Raw genomic sequence first — 14142 nt, forward strand, 5'->3', positions numbered from 1 at the left:
AACTGCAACCAAAAAATAGCCGGGTGTTGTGGCGGGCACCTGTAGTCCCAGCTACTCGGGAGGCTGAGGCAAGAGAATCGCTTAAGCCCGGGAGTTGGAGGTTGCTGTGAGCTGTGTGAGGCCACGGCACTCTACCGAGGGCCATAAAGTAAGACTCTGTCTCTACAAATAAATAAATAAATAAATAAAAAGACATCTCACAGTAAATTGGCCATTTGAAGTTGAAGATCTAGACTCGAGAAGTTAATGATATAAAATTGAACATCATCATCATAGAAATCCCAAGACTAGAGTGAAGTTCTGGGAGAGAAAATATGCGTGACATATGCATGGGTTAAGCAAGTTGCCCTGCAGATCACCATCATTGAAGGAGAAGAGCAAAAGATGAGAAGCCCTCAAAGAAGGAAAAAGAGCCAGAGAAATGAAGAATATGTTGTGTCGCAAGGCCAGTATAACTTCAGAAAAGTGGGCTCATTTGTTCTAACCGAAATCCTCTACAAGTTGGAGAAACATCTTGAGTAGGCACCTCGTCTGAGTATAATTCCATCTTCCTGGTTAAAGAAGCAGCCAGATAAATTGGGTTAAGGAATAAATGGAAAGTTATGAAATTGAATCAGGGAGGATAAATACTAAACTTTGGATAAAAAGTGGGGAATATAGAGGTGCTATCATAGCTAAACATTTGGGTGCTGGCAAGGATTGTTCTGGGATATTTTACTTTGTAAAATGTCTTGGTGATGAAACTATGAATCTCAAGCTTCTAAAGGTATCTGAGAAAATATATCTGAAGCTTTCCAACAACAATTAAAAGCCCTTTTATTACCTACCATATTATTACTGAGAATACAATTCTGGAATTTTGTCGGAAATTTTATGGTAACTATTGTTTAAAAACACATATAAGCCAGACATGGTGGCACATACCTGTAGTCTGAGCTACTTGGAAGGCTGAAATCGCTTGAGCAACATAGTGAGACTTTGTCTCTAAAATAAACAAGTATATAAACACAAGAGTGATCTTTTTTTTTTCCCTCCTCCCTTAGCTGTTTTCATCTGTGACTTTTGAAACTGTTGAAGAAAGTAAGGTAAGACCAATAATTAAACCAACAGATTCTAATTTCTTGAGAGCAAAAGTATGAATATAGAGTTTTGTATAAGTGGGAGTGATCAGTAACTGCTGTAGTTTGTCATGTGATACAGAGTTTGGCCCTAGGGACAAATCTAGGGCAAAGAATAAACAACATGTGGATGCTTGGTGACTGTAAATGTCATTCCATGGCTCAGCACCTGTGGCTCAAGTGGCTAAGGTGCCAGCCTCATACACCTGGGCTGGCGGGTTCGAATCCAGCCTGGGCCCACCAAACAACAATGATGGCTGCAACCAAAAAATAGCCGGGCGTTGTGGCGGATGCCTATAGTCCCAGCTACTTGGGAGGCGGAGGCAGGAGAATCGCTTGAGCCCAGGAGTTGGAGGTTGCTGTGAGCTATGATGCCATGGCACTCCACGCAGGGTGACAGCTTGAGGCTCTGTCTCAAAAAAAAAAAAAAAAAAGAATGTCATTCCGGGCTGCACCTGTGGCTCATTCGGTCCCATATACCGAGGGTGGCGGGTTCAAACCCGGCCCCGGCCAAACTGCAACCAAAAAATAGCCGGCGTTGTAACAGGCGCCTGTAGTCCCAGCTACTCGGGAGGCTGAGGCAAGAGAATCGCTTAAGCCCAGGAGTTGGAGGTTGCTGTGAGCTGTGTGAGGCCACGGCACTCTACCGAGGGCCATAAAGTGAGACTCTGTCTCTACAAAAAAAAAAAAAAAAAAAAGAATGTCATTCCGTCATACTCCTACAGTTGTAAAAGTTGATTATGAATTTGTCTCTGAGAAATATTTACATGATTCTGTGGAGCATCTATGAATTATATTAAAAGCGGTTCTGAGTTTGTTGAATACTTTCTAGGCCCCCAGAACCCGGGCAGTAAGGAATGTGAGGAGACATGCCTGTTCCTCAATCATCAAGATGTGTCGTGACTACCCCCAACTCGTGCTGGTAAGCCACTAGACCCTGGCTGAGTAGCCACTGAGTTATGTTGAGTTTAGGTCCATCTCTTTATAAATCCAGCTGTCATTATACGTCACATAAAGGAAAAACTAAGAACTGTGGCTTTGCATAGAATAAGCATTCTTGAGTTTATGTGTTCTTTTTCTCGCTACTTAGCACATGTAGCATAATTAGAAATGCAAATATATTCATCCCTCCAAATATGAATAGTTATCTTCTATGTGGATGGTTAAGTTTAGCCGTATCAATGTACAACTCTTTTTACTGTATTATATGGTGTCCTTAATTACTATGGCCAAACAGTGTGTCTAATCTTGAGAGAAGCCACGAGCATAACCCAATCCTTTTGGGGGGTTTATATGAAAGTTAGTGTTACTCCACATTACAGATTACCCAGAAATTTCTTCTCTAAATACATAGCAGTGTCTCTCTGTACATATAACAAATTGATCTTTGCCTGTGAAGATACTATAAACTTGATATTAAAAAAAGAAATTGTTTGGGCGGCGCCTGTGGCTCAGTGAGTAGGGCGCCAGCCCCATATGCCGAGGGTGGCGGGTTCAAACCCAGCCCCGGCCAAACTGCAACCAAAAAATAGCCGGGCGTTGTGGCGAGCGCCTGTAGTCCCAGCTACTCGGGAGGCTGAGGCAAGAGAATCGCTTAAGCCCAGGAGCTGGAGGTTGCTGTGAGCTGTGTGACGCCACGGCACTCTACCGAGGGCCATAAAGTGAGACTCTGTCTCTACAAAAAAAAAAAAAGAAATTGTTTTCACAATCAAAGTATGGGAAGGGGTAGTACTTCCCATACAAAGTATGGGAAGGGAAGTACAAGAAGTACCTTCTTCCGGGCGGCGCCTGTGGCTCAGTGAGTAGGGCACCGGCCCCATATGCTGAGTGTGGCGGGTTCAAACCCAGCCCCGGCCAAACTGCAACAAAAAAAAAAAATAGCCGGGCGTTGTGGCGGGTGCCTGTAGTCCCAGCTGCTTGGGAGGCTGAGGCAAGAGAATCGCTTAAGCCCAAGAATTAGAAGTTGTTGTGAGCCGTGTGACGCCACGGCACTCTACCCGAGGGCAGTACAGTGAGACTCTGTCTCTACAAAAAAAAAAAAAAAAAGAAGTACCTTCTTCCAATACTGACTACTATCCAAAAAAAAAAAAACCCAAAACAAAAAACTACCTTTTACCTAAATTGTCTTGTTTATTTAGGCAAAAGAACATTATAACTGTTATTAAGTGATAGCCTTATAGGCCTGACCTTCCTTTAGTGAAAGGAAAAATCAGACCTCTCCCTGAAAATGCAGACCTTCATCACCTCTGGCTTTTTTCCTTTGTGATCTACAGCCTAATTTTGACATGTTTTATAACCATGTGAAGCAACTTCTTTCCAATGAGCTACTTCTTACACAAATGGAGAAGTGTGCCCTCATGGAAGCCCTGGTTCTCATTAGCAACCAATTCAAGAACTATGAGCGTCAGAAGGTGTTCCTAGAGGAGCTGATGGCACCAGTGGCCAGCATTTGGCTTTCTGAAGACACACACAGGTAGAGGAGATCCTTTGGCTGCCTCTCACTGCACTTACCACTCATTCTGTTTCAAAAGTCATGCCCAGGGTGGGCACAGGAGTCGAAGACATTGAGGTGTGATGGCACTAGTGATATCTGAAGTTTAAAGAGTAGTCTTTTGTAACCTAATCTCTGAAAAGGTCACCTTGTTGTTCAGAGATGTAGAGGGGAAAGGAAATGAAGGAAAATGGATAGTATGGGTTGTGAGGGCATAGAGTAAGGCTCCTACGGTATCTGAGTTACAGCATCAGCACATTTGGAGAAATGAGAACAGCAAGGGCCATATGAAGTAAGAGCCACCCAGAGACCCTCATCTGTGCCCGCATAGTAAAGAAATTTGTTTTTTTCATATTCTCAAGCTTGTATCCTGTTTTAATAACATTTGGGAGTGGATTGGAAGTTTAAACCTTCCAGTGGCCACTAACAATATTAAACTTACTTCACTAAAAATTGCTCTTCAGGGCCAAATAATCATAACTTATTAGCTCCTGTGGAAGAAATTGTCCTTGCTTAAAATCATGATTATAGCTTGTCTTTCCCCTCTAATCTTTAGAGTGCTGTCAGATGTTGATGCTTTTATTGCCTATGTGGGTGCAGATCGGAAGAGCTGTGATCCAGGCCTGGAAGATCCCTGTGGCTTAAACCGTGCACGAGTAAGACTCTCCTGGGAATGGGAAGTTGCATTGGCCTTGTGTAGGAGTAGGATAGTATCTTTTGTCAAGTTTCTCGTAAAGTTACTATTCTAGTGAGAAACCCGAGAGTCTCCACGTCCCTAAGCTTCTCCTTTCTTTTCTTCTTTAGTCTTAAATTCTTGAGTTAGTTCCCACAGCAGAGCAGATGGTCTTTTCTATGAAGTCATTATTTTGGCTTTAAGGATCTCTAAATAGCTCTGAAGACTGAAGGTGTAATGAGGAAGTAGGTCAGAACTTGGTCAGCAGGGTGAGTTCTCCCTGCCATTGCTCTCTGGCATGTAAAGTCCTAAATGATGATGTGACTTGCAAACCTGAGGTTCTTCAGTAATTTGCTGTTCAAGTAAGCATCATTCCTGCCTCCATTATGGCCAAAGTCACATTAATTAGCCAGGCAAGTAGTAGATTAAGAGTACAATTAAGAGGGGGAGTAGGGCACTATCTGTCGAGACCCAGGCTGGAAGTTAAAGGTTCAATTCAAACAAGACAAAATGATGGTAGTTTAAACACTTTGTTTTGGAGCCTATCTAAGCCACTTTCTAATTAAGGTCCTATGGGAGGGTTACTACAGGCCCTAGAAGGATCCTCATGAAAGGGAAGATTCTAGAGGCTACCATTGGTCCTGAAAATGGCAGTGTGTGGACCCCTCTTGGACTTCACCTTTAAAGGAAGGGACAGGGATCCCATGGGGATGGGGAGAACAGAGGGTTCCTTCATTCTTTCTGGTCTCTGTGTCACTTTTGCCATAGCCTTGAATGTTTCTAACAGTACTTCTATCTTTACATCCCCTTATATGTTTACCTTCCATTCTTGTTTTTCTATAGATGAGCTTCTGTGTGTATAGCATTCTGGGTGTTGTGAAACGAACTTGCTGGCCCACTGACCTAGAAGAAGCCAAAGCTGGGGGATTTGTGGTGGGTTATACACCCAGTGGAAATCCAATCTTTCGTAACCCCTGCACAGAGCAGGTTCTCAAACTTCTTGACAATTTGCTTGCCCTTATAAGGTGAGTCAGAATAATCATTTTTTTCTGTTGTTTGTTTACCTTTTACTTTAAGAATTTCAAACAGTTTTAAAAAATAAAAATAAAAATAAAAAAAAAAGAATTTCAAACAGTTTTTACACGTTTTCACATCATAATGGTGACAATGAAGAATTAAGTCTTGTTTCTTGGGCAGGGGATCTCTTTTTTTGAAAATTAAAAGTCTTGCTTTCCGTGTGAACCCAGGGGTGCTAATCCAAAAATATTTTTTCTCATTTTGGGCTGCCTCCATGTTCTTCTCCCATCTTTTACTTCTAAGTTTTATTTGGTTTAAGTCTTTGCTGTAAAGGAATTATTCATTGGGAGCAGGACAATTGCTTTCTATACTGGTTCTTCTCTGTTAAACTATTAAGTTAATCCAAATTTAGCTATATAAGTGAATTCGAATTTATCAGTAGTGACTCTGAGCTCAAATGAACCAAACATTATACACTGCCTGAACATGCCAAAGGAAAGAATGATAAATGTTTGTCTCAGTTTCGGTCCTTGGTTCTCAAAGCTGAGTCCTGGTCCTGAGACCAGCAGCATCAGCAATTACTTGACATCTTGTCTGAAAGGCAGAATCGGGGCCCCACCCCAGACATACTAAATCAGAATCTGCATTTTAACAAGATATGCCCAGGGACTTATGTACACTAATGGTTAAAAACCAGTGTTCTAGATTATATGAGCTAATATATTTAAGTAGAAGTAGGCCAGTGTAGACTTATCGGTTACTAGATGTTTATTTGATGATTTAGGGATACTCTTTAAAGAAGATAAGTTTTTGATATGAGTCAGTTCTTACTGACCAAAATAGAATTTGAGTGCTTTTATTATATCTCATGGTAGTAGTAAGCTACAAGATAAAGCTCCATTCCAGTATTTTTTTGGCCTTTCTCAGGGAGTAAAAGCAGAATTTCAATTGGGCAAGCCAAATTACTCATGGCTCAGGCAACAGATACTTAGGAGCAGAAGCCTAAGAATCAAAAGTTTTGGGGTTTTTTTGTTTTGGTTTTGGTTTTGGTTTTTGGCCGGGGCTGGGTTTAAACCCACCACCTCTGGCATATGGGACCGGCGCCCTACTCCTTGAGCGACAGGCGCTGCCCAAGAATCAAAAGTTTTAAGTTAATATTAACCAAAATGCAGGGCTGGAGTATCTGATAGGGTTGTCATTGAAGACATGTCTTTGGAAATAGACAATACTTTGTTTTGATTTTGAAGGGAGGAGAGGTATCAGTAAAGATGTATGGAGTAGGTATAATGGTTCAGGCCTATAATCCTGGGATTTGGGAGGCTGAGGCAGGAAGACCACTTGAGGCCAGGAGTTCAAGACCAGCCTGAGCAGCATAGCAATATCCCATCTCTTAAAAAAATGAGGTAGGGCTCTGTGCACTAGGGGTAGTGGGTTCAAACCTGGCCCAGGCCTACTAAAAAAAAAAAATTAGGTGAGTATGATGGCGCATGCCTGAAGTCCCAGCTACTTGGAAAGCTGAGTCAGAAGGATTGTTTGTGCCCAAAAGTTCATGGCCACAGTGAGCCATGATTAAACCATTGCACACCAGCCTGAACCTCATCTCAAAAAAAGTATGGCTATGTGTTGAGAGGGTAGTGAAATATTTAGTCAAGGAAGAGCTTATTTCCATACTGATTTTTTTTTTGAGACAGAGTTTCAAGCTATTGCCCTGGGTAGAGTGCCATGGCGTCACAACTCACAGCACCCTCAGACTCTTGGGTTTAAGCGATTCTTTTGCCTCAGCCTCCCAAGTAGCTGGGACTACACGTGCCCACCACAACACCTGGCTATTTTTTTTGTTGGTGGTGGTGCAGTTGTCCTTATTGTTTTCAGCTGGCCTGGGCCTGGTTCAAGCCTGCCAGCTCCGGTGTATGTGGCCAGCGCCCTATGCACTGAGCTACGGGCACCCCCACATACGAAATATTTTCAATCAAAAGGTTCTTCTGCAACTAGAGAAACGTGGACTTATGGAAACTCATAGGGCAAGACACATCAGTAGGCCTTTTTAGGCCTGTGACCATGTGGTAAGAATCCAGACCTGGAGATGAGGTCCATTTCTGGTTGGGTATGGAGGCCACGAGACAGCAATTATTTGTCATCTTGATATTTTTCTAACATTTCAGTGTTTTTATTATTTTATTTATTTATTTTTGAGACTCAGACTCCGTTACGCTCGATAGAGTGCTATGGCATCATAGCTTATGGCAACCTCAAACTCCTGGGCTCAAGCAATCCTCTTGCCTCAGCCTCCTTGAGTAGCTGGGACTACAGGCGCCTGCCACAATGCCAAGCTATTTTTTAGAGACAAGGTCTCGATCTTGCTCAGGTCTCAAAATCATGAGCTCAAGCAATCTACCCACCTTGGCCTCCCAGAGTGCTAGGATTATAGGCGTGAGCCACCACCCCCAGCCTAGTTCAGTGCTTTTAGAATGTTCTAAAACCAATCAATAAGTATTTGAAACATGTTGACCATAGTGATTTTGCAGTTAAATTGCTTGAGTACTGTGCAGCTGGAGATATTTGAGTTTTGTTTTTCAGTAAATTTTGAAATTTACTGAGCGAGAGTGAGACCCCAACTCCTAAAAAAATGAAAACCCAGCCATGCACCTCACTGAGCACCTGTAATCCCAGCAGCTTCCAGAGGCTGAGGCAGTGGGATGCCCACAGCCCATGTCTGTCTGAGATTGCATTGAGCTATGACGCCATTGCACTCTGCTCAGGGGATAGGGTGGGACTCTGTCTGAAAAACAACAAAAAAAAGGCAAAGAAATATAATAATGTACTCTATAAAAATGGGCAGGCCTGATGCAGCGGCTCATGCCTATAATCCTAGCACTTGAGAGGCTTAGGCAGGTGGATTGCCTGAGCTCATGGGTTCCAGACCAACCTGAGTTAGAGTGAGACCCCCGTCTCTAAAAATAGCCAGGCATTGTGGCCAGCACCTATGGTCTCGTTTACTCAGGAGGCTGAAGCAAGAGAATCGTTTGAGCCCAAGAGTTTGATGTTGCTGTGAGCTATGATGCCATAGCACTCTACCAAGGGCAACAAACTGAAACTCTGTCTCAAAAAAAAAATTTTAAAGGGCACAAATTACGAGTGTGTGTAGATTAATTTTCACAAAGTGGGCAACTCCGTGTAATCACCCAGATCAAGAAATAACCTTATCCAATACCTCTTTTCAGTCATTACCTCCTTCTCAAGAGGTAAACACTATTTTGATTTTTAACATTTTGCCTTTTTTTTTAGCTTCATATAAATGTGTCGAAAGTATGCACTTTTTAGTATCTGGCTTCTTTTCTAAATATTATTTTTGTAGGATTCATCCATGTTATTGTATGTAATTGTGGTTTATTCATTCTCATTGCTTGTATTTCCATTGTTTGAATGTCCTATAACTGACCTATTAGCCCTGATGGACTTTGGGGCAGTGTTTTAATTTTACAAATAGTACTGCTGTTATCATTCTGTATATGTCTTCTGGTGAACATAGGTGCCTAATTTCTGTTGGGTGTACACATAGGAGTAGAATTCCCAGTTTATGTTATGGAATGTTTGTGTATGTTTTTCAGTTTTCATAGATACGGGCAGTGTTCTAAAGTGGTTGTACTAATCTCTTCCCACTGGTTACATACTGGAGCTATGAGTTTTAAATTGCTATCTTTTTAATAGAGTGAAGTTTGCTTTTTTTTAAAGATGTGGCACGGTATTGATAGCACTTTCTATGTCAGATAGCCTGGGATGTTAAAGCTGCTCTGTTCAATATGGAAGCCACTAGTCACATGCACTTACTGAGCACTTGGAAGATTGCTATTCTGAAGGGTAAAATACACACCAGGTTTCTAAAATCTAGTACAAAAAAAGTGTAAAATGTCTCATTAATAATTTTTTATGTTGTTAACATGTTGAAGTGATACTTTGGATACATTGGGTTAAATAAAATATTATTTACTTATTTAACCTGGATTTTTTTACTGTTTTAGAGATGAGGTCTTGCTATGTTGCCTATGGACTCAAGCTGTCCTCCTGCCTCAGCCTCCTGATTTTTGTACTAGAAATTTCTTTCTTCTTCTTCTTTTTTTTTTGTCCAGAAATGGTCTCTCTCTGTTACTCAGGGTAGAATACAGTGGCATCATCATAGCTCACTAGATCCTCAGACTCCTAGTCTCAAGCAATCTTCCTGCCTCAGCCTCTGGAGTAGCTTAGACTACAGGCACCAATCACCCTCCCAGCTAATTTTTGTGTTTTTTGTACAGACAGGGTCTTGCTTGTGTTCAGGCTGGTCATTATTACTAGAAAATTTTAAATGACTTACATGGCTTACATCATACAGGTTGAGTGCCCCTTATTTAAAATACCTGGAACCAGAACTATTTTGGATTTTGAATATTTGCCTTATAATTATTGTTTGAGCATCCCCAGAGCACTCCATTGGGTGAGGTGCAATGGCTCGCGCCTGTAATCCTAGCACTGTAGTAGACTGAGGTGGGCAGATTCCTTGAACTCAGGAATTTGAAACTCACCTGAGCAATAGTGAGACCCCCATCTCCACTAAAAATACAAAAATTTAGCTGGGCATTGTGGGAGTCCCTGTAGGCAGCTACTCTGAGGGGGCTGAGGCAGGAAGATCCCTGAACCTGGGAGATGGAGGTTGCTGTGAGCTAGGCTAACACTGTGGCACTCTAGCCTGGGCAACAGAGTAAGATTCTGTCCCCAAAAAGAAAAAAAAAGTGCTCCAATGAGCATTTCCTTTGAGCGTAATGTTGGTGCTCAAAAAGTTTGGGATTTTAGGGCCAGGCTTGGTGGCTCACGCCTATAATCCTAGCACTCTAGGAAACCAAGGTAGGTAGATTGCCTAAGCTCAGGAGTTGGAGACCAGCCTGAGCAAAAGCCGGACTGGGTCTCTACTAAAAATAGAAACACTAGGTGGGTGTTGTGGCAGACGCCTGTAGTCCCACCTACTCAGGAGGCTGAGGCAAGAGGATTACCTGAACCCAAGAGTTTGAGGTTTGCTGTGAGATGTGATGATACAGCATTTTACCCAGGCAAAAGAGCGAGCCTCTGTCTCAAAAAAATAGTCTGGGATTTTGGACTTCTGGATTTTCACATTTGTGATGCTCAATTTATATCTCTATTGCACAGTGCTATTGGTAGTGGTTTGGGTAGAAGACAGATGTGGGAGAGTAGAACTCTGGTTCTCAAAAGGTTCATTGTCATTATCTGTTTAAAATAACAGCTTTTCTGTTATCTTGAAGTTTGTTACATTATTTCTATTTATCTTCTATATGTTTAATCAAAATCTTTATATATGCAATGTCTTGTTAGTCTAGTGGTTATATTCTTTGTTGTTGTTGTTGCAGTTTGGCCGGGGCCAGGTTTGAACCTGCCACCCTCGGTATGTGGGACTGGCGCCCTACTCACTGAGCCACAGGCATCGCCTAGTGGTTATATTCTTATTTGGTAATACTGAGAATATTTCAAATAGGTGTGGATTATAGAAAACTTAAAAATTTTATTTATCCAATTTGCCTTTCCTTTGCCAAACAATGTCTAGTTCCTCTTAATATGGAAGCATAGAGCTCTAACTTGTGAGTATGTCAGGCAAGGTGATATTTCAGCAGCCTGAATACTACTAGAAGTTATAGATGTCCCAGTTTATTAACATCTAATCTGATGTCAGATACTGGGGCAGTATGCACCTTAAAGCCTCCTGCCATCACTTGTGAGCAAAGGTGCAAAAGACAGCCACTTCCTCTCTTTCTCCTTGAGGAAGAAGACAGACTAAAAGAAATGCCAGATTCTATTGTAGCAGCAGGGACATTTGACATATTGTTGTATTAACCCTTTCTTAAAAAAATTATTTCTCAGGGTCACAGTCACATTTAATTAAAGAATCAAAACAAGCTGAGCACAGTGGCTCACATTTGTAATCTTTGAGGATCTAAAATTTATCTTATACAAATTGTTTCAGAAAATAGAAAAATGCAGTGCAGAAAATAGAAAAATGCAGTTCCAGAAATTAGAAAAACTCATTTTGTGACACTTTTTTAGTTTCATAACAAAACTAGACATTAACAGTACCAAAGAGGAAAATTCCAGGCCTAAATCACTTATAAACATAGATGCAAAGATTCCAGATAAAAAGCTACCAATATGGATCTAGTAGTAAGTTTTTTACTATGACCACATTTCCCTTCTTCTTTGTTTGAAACAGTCTCACTATGTTGCCCTCAATAGAGTGCTATGACATCAGAGCTCACAGCAACCTCAAACTCTTGGGCTTAAGCTATTCTCTTGCCTCAGCCTCCCAAGTAGCTGGGACTAATCAGGCACCTACCACAACACCCAGCTAATTTTTTCTATTTTTAGTAGAAACAGGGTCTCACTCTTGCTCAAGAGTGGTCTCAAACTGCTCAAGTAGTCCTTCTGTCTCACCTCCCGGAGCTCTAGGATTATAGGAGTGAGCCACCACCCCGGCCTACTTGTTATTTTTGGGGGGAGGGAGGTTATTTATTTATTTTTTTCAGATAGATTCTCACTGTGTCACCCTCGGTAGAGTGCTGTGACATCACAGCTCACAGCAACCTGAAACTCTTAGGACTAAGCGATTCTCTTGCCTTAAGCCTCCAAGTATCTGGGACGACAGGCGCCTGCCACAATGCCCAGCTGTTTTTTGGTTTTAGTTGTCACTGTTGTTTGGCAGGCCTGGGTTGGGTTTGAACCCTCCAGCTCCAGTGTATGTGGCTGCTGCCCTAGCCACTAAGCTACAGGCACCGAGCCCGGTCTACTTTTTTTATTTGACTCAGGATTAAACTAAGATTTATATATAGTATTTGATTGAGGTGTCCCTTAAGTCTCTAAAATTTTAAATTCCCTGTTCTCTAGTCAATTTATTTGTTGAAAAATCTGGGTTTGTACTTGTAGAGTTTCCTCTGGTTAAATTTTGTTTATTGTATCTTTATAGTTTGTTCAGTGTAGTCTACTTTCCTTTATATGTCTCATAAGTAAATAATTAGATCTAGAGGAGGGGTTGGCAGTCCACAGCCTGAGGACCAATTACAGGTCTCCACATTTTGTGAGTAAATTTTTCTTAGAACACACCACACCTATTCATTTACTTGTCGTCTGTGGCTCCTATTGCACTTGGGTGTTTGATTTGAATAGTCAAGGTTAGAGACATTATGGCTGGTCATGCTTAAAATATTTTTTATACAACTTCTGGTTTAGAAAATTGACCTGATATCAGTTTGATTTTTTAGCAGAAATTTTTTATAGGTGATGTTGGGTTCGACACAGTAGTAAAAGTACCTAGAAAGACTACCAGGTATGTGTAACAGATTGATTAATGACAGAAGTAATACAAGTCAATGAGAAAAAAATAAGCTATTGATGTATGGTGCAAGGACACTTGACTTTGTGTTTCGGAAGATTGTTTAGATTCCTACCTGTCACCACACACAAAAAATAAATTTCAGGTGGATTAAAACCCAAAAAGTAAAACTTAGTTACAGCAATAGGCAAGTGTATGACTTTTTTGACTTTGTTGCCCTTGGTAGAGTGCTGTAGTGTCATAGCTCGTAGCAACCTCAAACTTCTAGGCTCAAGTGATCCTCTTGCTCACCCTCCTAGTAGCTGGGACCTGGCTATTTTTAGAGACAGGGTCTCACTCTAGCTCAGGCTGGTCTCAAACTCCTGAGCCCAGGCAATCCACCCGCCTTAGCCTCCTGGTGTGAGACTACAGGTGTGAGCCACTGTGCCCAGCCTGTGAATGACTTCTTAAACAAGACACAAAAAGAACAAACCCTGGAGATATAAACATAGTCTGAATGAATCTATTCAGTCTGCAGTCTTAAATATCTAATCTTGCTAGTGCCTATGATATTCTGTAATTTTTTTCTTTTCTTTTTTTTTTTCTTTTTTGAGATAGAGTCTCACTCTGTCACCCTGGATAGAGTGCCATGGTACTACTGTAGTTCTCGGGAACTTTAACTCTTAGGCTCGAGCAGTCCTCTTGCCTCAGCCTCCCAAGTAGTTGGGACTACAGGTGTGCACCACTACACCTAGCTAGTTTTTCTATTTTTAGTAGAGATGGGGTCTCACTCTTGCTCAGGCTGGTCTCAAACTCCTGAGCTCAAGCAGTCCACCCATCTCAGCCTCCCAGAGTGCTAGGATTACAGGTGTGGGCCATGATACCCAGCCTTCTTTTTTTTTCCCTTCTATTATTTTCTATTTGCCGGAAATGTTTTATAATTACTTTTAAAGAGAAACACATGTAATTATGAGCTCATTCTTATCAGTTATTCGGTGGAGCCATTCCTGTGAACTGAAGTAAATGCTGTGGACAGGTAGATCAGGTCCACAGCCCTTACCCATAGGTAGACAAAACAAGTATCTGTTTCTGCTCAGGTAAGTCATTCTGGTGGGGAGCAGTCATATGTGTTGGGAATTATATTCCTCCAGGAAGCTGAAACACCTGTTGCAAGGTCCATGCCCTTTTACAGAGACAGATTCTCACTTTATCGTCCTTGGTAGAGTGCCATGTCATCACAGCTCACAGCAACCTCCAGCCCTTGGGCTTAGGTGATTCTCCTGCCTCAGCCTCCCGAGTAGCTGGGACCACAGGCACCTGCCACAATGCCCAGCTATTTTTTGTTGCAGTTTGGCTGGGGCCGGGATTGAACCCGCCACCCTCCTTATATGGGGTTGGCGCCCTACTCACTGAGCTACAGGCGCCACCTCCATGCCCTTTTAATAGAGACAAGTGTTTTAAAAAGGGGCACATTACCACCTGCTCTGTGTTCCTACCT

General features: G+C 41.8%; 1 protein-coding gene across 1 annotated transcript in view; it reads left to right on the plus strand.

Moving 5' to 3' along the window:
* XPO5 (exportin 5) overlaps positions 1 to 14142 on the plus strand; it is a 59213-nt gene that overhangs the window by 32223 nt on the left and 12848 nt on the right. Inside the window, exons 16-20 of the mRNA XM_053601533.1 lie at positions 1044 to 1085; positions 1951 to 2040; positions 3392 to 3591; positions 4166 to 4265; positions 5126 to 5307. Of these exons, the coding sequence (XP_053457508.1) occupies positions 1044 to 1085; positions 1951 to 2040; positions 3392 to 3591; positions 4166 to 4265; positions 5126 to 5307 (614 nt within the window). The remainder of the gene's footprint in view (positions 1 to 1043; positions 1086 to 1950; positions 2041 to 3391; positions 3592 to 4165; positions 4266 to 5125; positions 5308 to 14142) is intronic.

Source organism: Nycticebus coucang, chromosome 9 (genome assembly GCF_027406575.1).
Source record: "Nycticebus coucang isolate mNycCou1 chromosome 9, mNycCou1.pri, whole genome shotgun sequence".
Lineage (NCBI taxonomy): Eukaryota > Metazoa > Chordata > Mammalia > Primates > Lorisidae > Nycticebus > Nycticebus coucang.